Source organism: Apis dorsata, unplaced genomic scaffold (genome assembly GCF_000469605.1).
Source record: "Apis dorsata unplaced genomic scaffold, Apis dorsata 1.3 scaffold_486, whole genome shotgun sequence".
Taxonomy (NCBI): domain Eukaryota; kingdom Metazoa; phylum Arthropoda; class Insecta; order Hymenoptera; family Apidae; genus Apis; species Apis dorsata.
The window spans coordinates 775,002-787,412 of record NW_006263721.1 but is presented as its reverse complement, the minus strand read 5'-3'; the positions used below and the strand labels follow the sequence as shown (position 1 = coordinate 787,412).

Genomic DNA, 12,411 nt, shown 5'->3' with positions numbered 1-12,411 from the left:
ATAGTAAACTCTGGGCTGCCAATTCCACCACCCCGAGTCCGAAGGCCTTCAACTTCGGCGAACAGTCCACACAATCTCATGGAGCCACTGGTTCCGCACCCTCTACCGCCACGTTGAAAACTAGTCCGATGATAAGAGACTTTGTGCAAACAGTCGACGATCGCGAGTGGCAGGCATCGCTTTTTGGATTATTACAAAATCAAACGTACAATCAGTGTGAAGTGGACTTGTTCGAATTAATGTGCAAAGTGCTCGATCAAAATTTGTTCTCTCAGGTGGATTGGGCAAGGAATTCTGTATTCTTCAAGGATCTCAAGGTTTGTGTCAATATTTTTTTAAATATATTATATTTATCGTTTTTAAATATATTATATATATGATATTGTATCGTATAATATAGATCTGAATTTATTTAAACGTCATAAAAATCATTTTATAATAGAGAAGAAAATACATATATTTCATTTAATCTTGTCGTAAACTTTAAACAACAAACTTTGTCCTCTTCAAATTTATTATAGAAAAGATTATAAATGAAAATTATTAAAAATAACAAAGAAATTTGTTTATAAAACGTATATTAGATTCTTAAAAGATTAAATTGATATATAAAATTATGAAAAAATGAATTGAAAAAAATCATATTTTGATGAAACCAATAATTTAAATCTTTAGAAATCATGCGTGTCGCTATGGTCATTGATCGGTAATCTTGTAAGTAATGTTTGTAAATTTATATCAAAATTAAATTCTTGAATTTTTTTCTTACATATTATATATTAATAAATTATAAATTAATCATAAATTATAATGTTTCTTATTTTTTTTTACATTTATTACATATTTATATAATTTTATTTATTATAACAAAACTTATAGCAGGATTAGCGATGCAATCTTTTGATCTGTACACATATCATTTATTTTTTGATTATGCATTATTTTATGGTACTTGTCAACTATGTATTTGGTTATCGAATTAAATATTATCGATTATTTTTTTGTGTATCGACTATTTTTTAGATCAACTGATTTTAGTGCCATACATAAATTAGTGCTATATATATTAAACATGTATATTATATAGCTTATCAAAATTGATTTTAACCATCGATGAAAATATTTTTCAAGAGAAGTTAGTTCTTACCGATAAATAACTCCGCGCTGGCTTGTTGGTGGTATGAACGGGGATGTGAGGTAACCAACAGCATTGCACAATCACTGAATGATTTCAAGCATCGCCTCATATCTAGGTCATAGCAAGATACGTTTCTGGGTTATGGCGGTTATCCTAAAGCAGGCCCATGTTAATTATAAATTATTTATTTAACTGATTATATAGTTTTTATTATATTTTTACTTATAAATTTTATAAAAAGTATTATCATAATTTCATCTATACTTTTTGCTTTTATAGTTTACAAACAATATGGAGCAATATATCAATATTTTATTTTTTATTAAATTGTATCTTATACAAATTAAAATGATTTTTTTTCATAAGTAATTATGCTTTTTTCATTGTTATTTTTAACATTCAAATTTGTCATTTTTTTTTTTAATTTATCAATTTTATTAATTTGTTTTCAAAATGTTTCCATGCTATAAATGAAAATCTATTTGATAATAATTGAATTTTTTTGAAAAATAATAAAATTCTTCCATTTTAATTTAATATATATGTTCTATATGTTTTTATAATTTATAATATTTTTTTGGACAGGTTGATGACCAAATGAAGTTGCTACAGCACTCCTGGTCAGATATGTTGGTGCTCGATCATCTTCATCAAAGGTTACACAATAATCTACCTGATGAGACTACGCTTCATAATGGTCAAAAGTTTGATCTCCTTTGTCTCGGCCTACTCGGGGTTCCTTCTTTGGCAGATCTTTTCAATGATTTATCGTCCAAACTTCAGGAACTCAAATTCGATCTTTCGGACTATATATGCATGAAATTCTTGATGCTGCTCAATCATGGTATGCTTTTTTTTTTCAATTTTCCTTACTTTTAAATCTCTATATATCAATATATTTATGTATCAAATTATCATTGATATATAAAGTTGATTGATTCATTATTTTTTAAATATACAGAAGTTCGTGGATTAGTTAACAAGAAACATGTACAAGAAGGTCACGAACAAGTTCAACAAGCTCTTTTGGATTATACATTGACGTGTTATCCTTCTATACCGGTATGTTGACCTTATTCATTAGTATTTTTTTTTTTTTTAAATTTTTCATAAAATTTTGTACATTTTAACACATATATAAATTAAATTTTATATAATAGGATAAATTTAACAAGCTGCTAGCAGTATTACCAGGAATCCACGTGGTAGCGAGCAGGGGAGAAGATCATCTTTATCAAAAACATTGTAGCGGTGGAGCACCAACTCAAACTCTTCTTATGGAAATGCTTCATGCTAAAAGAAAATGAAACGATAAATTCATTTGGCATTTTTGCCATGAATTAGTCTATTGCTATATCTCAAAAATCAAGATAGAGCTCCTTATTGTCAATGTGGACCTCAAGTACCTATTAAGAGCTAATATACTAATGCTTAGGTGTTGGACCAAGTTAAGGAGCTCTGGTTCAAAAAATACCTATGCAAACGAATCAAGTATAGACGTACATAATTTACATATATACATAATATATGTATTATAAAATGTATCTAAATATATAAACATAATGACATATATTTTCTATATTTGATGTTGAAGTTTTAGAGATGTATCCATGAAGAATTATTACCCCTGTTGGTGGGTACAAGCGCAGGGAAACAGTAAGCAAGATGCCTTGAAAACAGTACAAAGGGTGGTTAACAAAATATTGGTTAAAGGGCAGGCAATTTTTGTCTAAATAAGTAAAGCTATTTTTCTAATACTAGATGCGATTATTTTTAAGCACATACCACTGAAGCCTTGCTCTCATTTTAACAAAAAGATAATCCTAATGGTAACGAACGAAAAAAATTGTCGACTCTCCAGTCAATCGTGCTTCTGCAAGGGATTCAATGGGCATACTTGAATGACAGTAAAATTTCATGTGATATACTTATATATAACATATATACATATATATATGTCGCACGGCCACCTGGGCATCCTTAGAACTTCCTATAAAAAAATCTGCATTTTGTCACACTTGCACACGGCAGGGCTATTATATTGTAAATACTAGTTAACACATTCCAATTATGTTGTAAAGTGAATCATGTTAAATATGTAATTATAATATTTTTGTGTATAGTTTAATGAAATAAATATATTTCTGTTGCTTATTGAGAAAAAAAATCATTAGCTACTTAATGTCTTCACTAATTTAGATTTTTATTCATGTATTTCTTTTTATTATTTTTCAAATAGGTGGCGGAAAAAAATAACCACAGATTGCGATATTTTATTATTGTATATTGTATCGTAATAAAGATTCTGTTTAAGAAATAAAAGAATCATTGGAGCAAGGTTTATGTGGTCCTACATTATCTAGCGATTAATATTAAGTACATAAGATCAATATTGTCTTATCGCAGTTGTTAAATAGAAATATTTACTGAATGTTAAGATAGTGATCGAACGTAGTAATTTTTCACTAATAGATTATTATTGTTTAGTCAATAGTCAGAAACTTTTCAGTGCTGTGAAGGTTGTCTTTTCGACGCCTGTGGTATCTAAGCCATCGGTAATTACACGTGCTAGATTCGAGGCTCAAGTGTGACAACAGGAACAGAAATCTTTGCTCGTACTGGTAGGCTGGTAGTACCACCCTTTGCAACTCCTACTGTTTATATCCTCTATCAAAGAAGTACCTGGGAAAAATGCTATTTTACTACTTTCACTTTTCCACCGACTTCGATATAAGATATTAAGTATAGATTTAAATAATTTGTTGATGTATGTAAAAAAAAAACTCGATGCCACATTAGATTAAGAATCGAGTGTTGAATCAAATCAGGAGGAGTAGCTGCGAGTATTACTACCGTGAAAGATATATATATAAATATATATATATATATATATATTTTCGAAAGCTTGCATGTACTTATCGTGTGAGTAAAGATTTATGTCCATGGTAAAATTTTTGAAATCTTCGATATAAATACAAATCATATATTGACATGTTCCCAAATTTTCAAATCGTCTGGTTCTTTTAATTGATTGATCAATTGAAAAGATACTTTATATTATTATTCATTTTTTAATGGATTAATTTTATTTAACTCGCATATAAATGTCTACCTCTTTATAACTGTATTAAGTCTTACACCTTTACATTTTTAGTAAACCACATACCTCAGAATAGACACCCAGATAGCAAATTAAATGAAATATATGAATGTTACCTATGTAGACTTAAACTCTACAATTTCTATAATATGCGTACATGGACATAATATAAAGGTTCCATTCAAGTATTGTACCCATTATATTTTCATATTAACTATTTTAATTATTATTGTGTTTATTCCAAATTAGATTATATTTCTATATGATATATGCGATCGAAATTTAATAATTATCAATGAAGTCTTTAAAATTCCTATTTATGTTGTGTTCTTGTTTGGGTAAAATCAATTAATATTTTATTTATTACATTTTCATTCAAATCTTTATTCAAGACTTCTTGTAGAACGTGTCGGTCTGATAATTTTGGAACAACTTACAGAAATCGTAAACAAAATATTTCAAAAAACGAAAATGAAAATTGTCTCTTCTAAATATATGTCTCTAAACGATGAACTTTGTATGTATCCATCCTATTTAATCGTCCGCTCGATTCTGTTATAAAGTGTTTATTAATAATTGTAATTAAGAAATATACATAATAATAATGGTGTTATAAGAATTGTGTTAAATATGTACAGTTACCAATTATAATTGGCGAACGATCTAATTTAATATCGATGTGATTTTTTGATCCAACAAATAATTGGAATTAACATTAAATGATGAACTATTATGCGTTGTTAACACTGCCATTAGGAGTTGGCAATTGTAAATTATGTAGAAAAGAAATGATTAATTGTAAATATATCTTTATTATTAACTGATAACTGTTCCTTTTTAGGATTGACAGCGCTATTTTTATATATTATACTAATTGAACTCCTATTAAATGAAAATATTTCCCTTATCGCACTCCTGTTTTTGGTATTATTATATAAAAATATGTGCAATGACCACAAAATGTACAATAGTTTTTGAAAGGAGGGTAAAGGATGGTACTATAAATTATTAAGCAGACAATTTTCAAAAATTTACAAATAGTATTTCAAAACATTCAATTATTTCTTTATACATACAAGTTATTATAATTTAAATGCGTTTATGTACAACACAAAGTTTATTATAATTTGTAACAATGGTGTCATTCGTATACCGAATAACATGTATATTAAAACATTTGTTTGCTTTGTACAAATATGATAACAACATAAGAAAATGCACAGTGGTTAATAAAGACATCAGCTAACTACTGCACACATCTTCATATTTTTAATTCATAATGTTTACATTTTTATATTAAATTTATTAATCATATTGCCTAATCTTATATATAAAATTGTGCCTTATTACAATATAAAACAAAATTTAAAACAAATTATTTTTTTATATTTGAGGATACAAAATCAGAAGTACAATATATTGAATTGTTATAATAATATAATTTATAAAGGCACTATTTTTTTTTACTTAATTAAACAACTGTAAATTGTACTTATTTCACATTTGACTAATATAACGTTAAACTACTAAAACATCATGCATGATTATTATAAGATTTAAAATAAATAAGAATGTTCACACTTTTTTCATTAATGATAAACAATTGAAAATGATAAAAATTAAATCATTACTAATTATTTTCATGTAGAAAATATATTATATAAATATATTTATAATTATAAATATATTTTCATATAGAAAATATATTATATTCATGATGGATCAGATTTTAAATATAGATTATATGCTTCTTCATTCATCAGACTTTTTAGTTCGTCAGGTTTACTTAATTCTACTTTAAATAACCATCCTTTTTCATAACAAGAAGTATTAATTAAACTAGGTGTTTTTTCAACTGCTTCATTCTTTTCTACTACCTTTCCACTTACAGGACTAAATAATTCAGAAGCAGCTTTCACTGATTCTAAAGCTCCACATTCAGCTGTAAACAAATTAATTTTTATTAGACATTTGAGTTTAATTTTTACTTTAAAAAACATTTTTAGAATTTTCTGACCTTCTTTTTTTATTTCAGATCCAATATCTGGAAGCTGAGCATAAACAACATCTCCCAATGCTTCTTGTGCATAATTGGATATTCCAATTATACCTATATTACCATTAATTGTTATCCACTCGTGTTTTTCTGTGTATAATCTTTCTATAAATTTTGTTTATAATAATTTAATATAAAATATTAATAATATTTTATTACAAATTAAAAATATTTCAATATGATTTTAAGTTAATTATATATAATATTAATAAACATATTAAGATTTTGTTTATAAATATTAAAAATATAATATAATATAATAATCAATATTATAAAATACATTTTATCAAATGTTTGAAAGAAATATTTTAAACTTACTGATATTTAAACAACGGGTACTAGTGATGGAACGTGAAACATGTAACGATATTTTTATAGCAGAAATATTAAATAAGCTTTTTCTCGAAATACGTGGAAATGTTCTCACAGTATATTTTGTCATTTGTGCTATTACTTTTGCCATATCGAGTTATATTTTTTAATTTTAAAACAATCGAAGAGTTTAACCTTAATAAATTTTTATCGTGCACTTGAACGTTTCAATCTCGACTAATATAAGTAAGTACGAAAAGTTTCTTGGTAGAGCTTCATATAAACGAAACGCGTGATTTAAATGAATTAAAATATTTCTATGAAATAGCATATATTATTTTATCAATAATTCTTATCGTAGAATATACATTTCATCATCATATAATTCGAACTGTTACGAATTGAATATAGTGATATAAAAATATATAGATATATTTTATATTTTATAATTGTTAATTTTAATTTGATAATCAATTTAATAAATAATGTATCAATGTAAATAATATGTATAAGAATAAATTTTGTATTTTCTAAGAATAAATAATTGTATTATCTATATAAAAAGAGATTATAAAATATAAAAGATTAAAAGAGAAATTAGTTTAAATTAATCTAAATTATTTAGGAAAAGTTTTTAAAAAAATTTTAAAAGTATTGCATAATTTTTATTAAAAAATTAAAAAAAAATTACATAATATATACAAAAATAACTAGTTAATATAAATATAAATTTTATTTAAATAGAAAAATTCCGATTTATTAATTTTGATAATAAAAATAAAGTATTTTTATTCATATGAAAAAAAAATATATAAAAAATGTTGAAGTTATAAGTATGATCACGTGAGGTTAAAAGATCAATAGAAACATATTCAGCAGATAATATAATTTATGTTATCAAGTTTGTGCAATAACAGTGACTTCCATGATAGCTGTACCTAGACAATAAGTACAAATAAGTTCAATTATAAAATGAAATCATAAATAAGATATAGAATAGATTACAGTACAAAAGAACATATTAATATTTTTTCAAATTTTAAATGCAGAATTGGACTTAACTAAATAAATTAATTAAAATTATTATATATAATTTTGCATTTGAATATACTTTTTAAAATTCAATTTTCCTTTTTCATTTTAAATTCTAATATCACGGAATTGGAATAATGGAACGCGAAATTATATATTGCCTTTTAGATTATTGGTTTCAATATATTTTCTTATAAATTTTTTGAAATTTCAGATTTTTTTTTTTTATCATTTTAATATTCAACGTATAATATATCATTTCAATTTCAATGTTATTAATGTAACAGAAAATAAGATTATAATTATTAATATAATAATTAATATAATAAGAATTATTTTAATAAAAAATTATTGTAATATGACTCTGTCACAATAAGAATGTTAAATATTATTTTAAGAACATTTATTGTAATTTTTTTCTGCTTTTTTTTGAAAATTTTTTTTTAATATCTTTTAATATTTTTTTAATATTAAATTTTGATGCGTTTTAAGTTATATTTTTTTAATATATTTCAATACAATATTAAATTTGTATATATTTGATTTCTAAAAAAGTAAATTCTCTAATACAATAAGAGTACAATAATTTAAAGAGTTTTTAAATAGGATTTACTATAATTATTTAAATTAAAAAAATATTACATTAGCTTTTTAGCAAAAAAACAAAATTTATTTAAAAATAAACAATATTTATTTAAAAATTTATTATTTGAATCTCTTTTATTAAAAAAAAGTGTAATAAAGAATATTTGTATTACAAGTCTATCATGAATTATTAGAAAGATATTAGACTTTTTTTAAATATGTTAATCGTATAAATTAAAATTAAATCATAAACCTATAGTATAAGAACGGCCACCAGGATTATGTATAGGTCCTGGAATAGGTTCGGTAATGCACCATTCATACCAAACATTTTTAGAATTACATAAACGCCAGAAATGAACAACTATTTGGTCCCCGGCTTTTAATTGTATTGGTTCCTATAGCAATAAATTGTATTTTATATTTCTTTTTTTAATGATACAACGATATAAACTTATCTTACCCTAATTGGAAAAAAAATAGGAAACCAACTGAACATTCCAGGACTATGTGTGCTAGGTTCTATACTCAGAGTGATATTATTGAATAAAACAGTATCAAAATATCCAGAAAAGCCATGTAATACAGAATTTTGCTGTACTTTAAATATTTTTGTATCATATCTTGAATTATCGATAACACTTGCTGAAAATATAAAAATATTTGAAAAATAATTGGTTTACTAATTATTATTAATATTATTAATAAAAATAATATTAATAATTATTTACTAACCGTTATTTGGATGATTAAATGTAAATAATGGTTGCGGTTTTGCTATGTCGTATTTATTTTGAAGATGAACTACATATGAGGTCTCGAAATGAGCCAAAGAATGTTTATCTTTATCTCTGCATTGTCTTACTTCATTATATAATTTAGATGATTGTACTGGTGCAATATATGATGTGTATGAAGTTGGTATACATATTCCATCAACTGTAAGAATAAATATAAAAATGAAAAATGAAAAATAATAACAATTATTAATAATTATTTAATAATAATAATAATAATAATAATAATAATAAACCTTTCAAAAACTTTTGAATTCCATCTAAACATTCTGGAGAAAGTTCATTATCGCCAAAAGAACCAAGTAATTCTGATACCATGATATCAGCATTTTCAGGAGGGTTCCATTCTCTCATATCACAAGATACAACTGTTACTTTATTTTCCCAAAGATCTTTTTCTAATGCTTGTAAACTACATATATAATAAATTTTAAATTACATTTTTCTGTTTAATGTATAGAAAAATATATGATTATTAAATCTTACGTTAATACTGCATTAGGATTTTTTTCCACAGCATATATTTTAACCGGTTGTTTTGCTCTTTCTCCCGCATTTAAAGATGCACGAACAAGAGGTCCTCTTCCAGCTCCAACTACCATTATTATACTAAACATTAAAATAGAATTTTGGTTTTAATAATTCATTCTTTAATTTAATTAATTATAATTATAGAAATATAGTTATGTTATTAATTATAATTATAACTATAATGATATACTTAATACATTTCTCTATGTTTGTCTTCTATTTTGTCTACAATGGCAGAAATTGCTTGAAAAATAGCAGTTTGATATTTTGTATATTTAACAGGATCTTTTTCAAATACTTCATATGTTTGAGATTCAAGATTATCCATAAGTGGTTGCAAAGGACATTGCAAATAATCTTCATAGCCCCGAGTATATCTTTCAATTAGTCCATTTGACTCACAATCCTATAAAAAATTATTAAATTTAAATAGAAATATTTGTACTATCAGAAAATTAAAATCAAAAATATAAAAAATTTTACCTTCCATAAATATTCTAAATAATTATGATAATAAGTAATATTTTGATACCGATTCTGTCCTGTAAGTATAAATTGTACTTCCAACAAAGAAAATTTCTTGACTAATGCTTGATGTGCCTTACTCAATACAGGATATCCTTTCTTATTTGTAATAAATAATGTTGTGGGAAAAATTAAACACTTAACTGGTTCACCTAACCACCTATCAATCTTGCAATTATATCAACTTTGTTACATTTATATTTTAATTATTAATAATATATATACAAAAAAATAATTTTTACATACTTCTTCTTGATCAGGAAGATCATGACTTACAATTAATGCAACACCTAATTTTCTATTATAATCGCAAACTACTCTAAAGGCATTCCACCATTCCCATGGACTTTCTACCATACTACATTCTTTTTCTCTGTAAGAATAAGCTTGTTTAATTGGATTTTCCATAGGTATTTGTACCCAAACCTGTAATAAAATGAATAGATGTTACAAGCATATGATGAATTATATAATATAAATTATTAAATTAATATACCTGTAAACTACATGTGCTTGAAAGCTTATCACAGATAATTCTACTAAGATTTGCATTTTCTTTTATTCCGTTTGTTAATTTAAAAGTAACTCCTACAAGACCTAAATGACTTGCCAAAGTTAATTCTTGTTTTAAAGTTTCTTCGCTGTTTTTTTTTAAACTAGGATTTTTTGAATCAACTTTAATATATGGTGATAATTTACCAATGATTAAAGTATTCCAATCTATAAAATAAGTAAGAATATTAATTTTATTAAAATTTTTTTTATTTTTCAATATGCTTACCAGAACTACATAAGACTATGTCTGGTCTGGTAAATGGACCAGTACGATTTTTTGCATTTCCAGAAACAAATTCTCTCTTAAATAATGGATGAACAAGTGGAACACATATAAACTCATATCTGAAAATTAATAATAATAATATTAATAATAAATTGGAGAATATAATAAATAAAATATAAATCATAATTTATTATTTACTTGGATGAATTTGCTGTGAAAAGACAATTACTTAAATCTGGTGCTGCACAAAAGTCAAGACCACAAGAAACTGGTCTTTGACTTGACATTATGCTTTATCATTAAATGTAAAAGATGAATCCTAAAAATATATTACAAATACAATATTTAATAAAATTTATAGTATTGTTTTACAAACACCGGGTATTACCGGTATTATTCAACAAAGAAAAATATGACATGACATATAATAATTTATAAATTATATTTATTATACTAAAATATAAATAATTGAATAAAAGAATAATTGATTAATAATAATTAAAAATTTTAATTTATATATATTCAGTTACTATACATAATCAAAAAATTAAAAATCGTATACACACCAATTGCACGTGTAACACTGTTAGCTATAATACTAGCAAAAAATATCAGAAATAGAAATTATTAAATGCAAATAAATTTATATCGATTTTAAATAATAAAAATTTTGTAAAAAACATAGATATAATTTAAACTTAAATATATAAAATTTATTTAAATTATTTAATTATATTTGAATTTAAAAGAAAGAAAAATGCTTCAAATACTTAAAGTTATTAGTTCTTATGTGTATATATTTGTATAATTTATTAATTTAATGTCAATATAATATGTAATATATTTTTTTTATTATGAGATTATAATTTCTTTCCTATTTTATATATCATATTACGTAAATGAAAAAAAATAATTTTTTATACAATTTATTAAATTATGATATTAACCAATCAGAAATAGTAGTTACTTTTGACATCGACCATTTTAAACGCAGCTTTTAATGCTCTAGTCCATGCTAGACGCTTCATGACTCCATTTCCTTGAGCTTTCCATTTTGCCTCCTTTTCTTGTGCTGTGATCGAAGTTGTTGGTTTTGTGGTATGTAAATGTTTATTTTTCTAATCAATTCGTAATAGAAATTATATATTAAAAATTGTAAATACAATTTAAATTATTCAAAAGTCTAAAATTAGCAAAAATTTGTACGATAATAAATGTTTTTTTAAAAAATTAACAAATAGTCACATTGTGAGAATGCCTCCTTTGATATGTAAAATATCAGTCAAATAAATTTTAAATAATTAATTTTTGTTTTATATGCATAATATTTATTTTTGTTTTTAGCTAAAACATTATACATGTAATTATAAATTTTTATTTTCTATATGAAAAATCGAATACTTAATTCATTACAAATTATTTAACTTCTCATTTCTGAAATAGATATTTTTTCAGAAATATCTCTGATTTTTTATTTAAAAATAAATAATTTAGAAACACAAAATTGTATAATAAAATAATAAAATATTTCTTAAATATATTATATTTTTATAT

The 12,411-nt window shown here is 23.9% G+C and overlaps 3 protein-coding genes across 6 annotated transcripts in view; 1 reads left to right on the top strand and 2 right to left on the bottom strand.

The window, feature by feature from the left end:
- The window catches only part of LOC102677762 (nuclear hormone receptor FTZ-F1-like), a 17,190-nt gene extending 14,051 nt beyond the window's left edge, over window positions 1-3,139 (top strand). The window contains exons 3-6 of the mRNA XM_006620198.2: window positions 9-317; window positions 1,724-1,982; window positions 2,100-2,200; window positions 2,299-3,139. Of these exons, the coding sequence (XP_006620261.1) occupies window positions 9-317; window positions 1,724-1,982; window positions 2,100-2,200; window positions 2,299-2,445 (816 nt within the window). The 3' untranslated portion in view covers window positions 2,446-3,139. The remainder of the gene's footprint in view (window positions 1-8; window positions 318-1,723; window positions 1,983-2,099; window positions 2,201-2,298) is intronic.
- A 2,555-nt stretch (window positions 3,140-5,694) lies between these two features.
- Window positions 5,695-7,042, bottom strand: LOC102673821 (glycine cleavage system H protein, mitochondrial). 2 transcript variants are annotated; one of them, XM_031512621.1, is made up of 4 exons: window positions 6,613-7,042; window positions 6,256-6,399; window positions 5,923-6,180; window positions 5,695-5,882 (listed from the first exon to the last, which is right to left on the bottom strand). In XM_031512621.1, exons 1-3 carry the CDS (start codon window positions 6,755-6,757, stop codon window positions 5,951-5,953), a joined length of 519 nt encoding a protein of 172 aa, XP_031368481.1. In that variant the 5' UTR covers window positions 6,758-7,042; the 3' UTR covers window positions 5,695-5,882; window positions 5,923-5,950. The 2 variants fall into 2 exon arrangements, with proteins under 2 accessions (XP_031368481.1, XP_006620230.1); XM_006620167.2 differs by having other exon boundaries at window positions 5,695-5,885; window positions 5,930-6,180.
- Window positions 7,043-8,306: 1,264 nt separating this feature from the next.
- LOC102673526 (protein arginine N-methyltransferase 5) lies at window positions 8,307-11,931 on the bottom strand. 3 transcript variants are annotated; one of them, XM_006620166.2, is made up of 12 exons: window positions 11,825-11,931; window positions 11,056-11,176; window positions 10,858-10,976; window positions 10,573-10,796; window positions 10,323-10,502; window positions 10,035-10,244; window positions 9,749-9,957; window positions 9,507-9,629; window positions 9,257-9,432; window positions 8,959-9,162; window positions 8,687-8,868; window positions 8,307-8,621 (listed from the first exon to the last, which is right to left on the bottom strand). In XM_006620166.2, the coding sequence occupies exons 2-12, from the start codon at window positions 11,142-11,144 to the stop codon at window positions 8,469-8,471; spliced, it is 1,869 nt and encodes a 622-aa protein (XP_006620229.1). In that variant the 5' UTR covers window positions 11,145-11,176; window positions 11,825-11,931; the 3' UTR covers window positions 8,307-8,468. The 3 variants fall into 3 exon arrangements, with proteins under 3 accessions (XP_006620229.1, XP_006620227.1, XP_006620228.1); XM_006620164.2 differs by lacking the exon at window positions 11,825-11,931 and adding an exon at window positions 11,424-11,573; XM_006620165.2 differs by lacking the exon at window positions 11,825-11,931 and adding an exon at window positions 11,246-11,274.
- Between the last annotated feature and the right edge of the window lie 480 nt (window positions 11,932-12,411).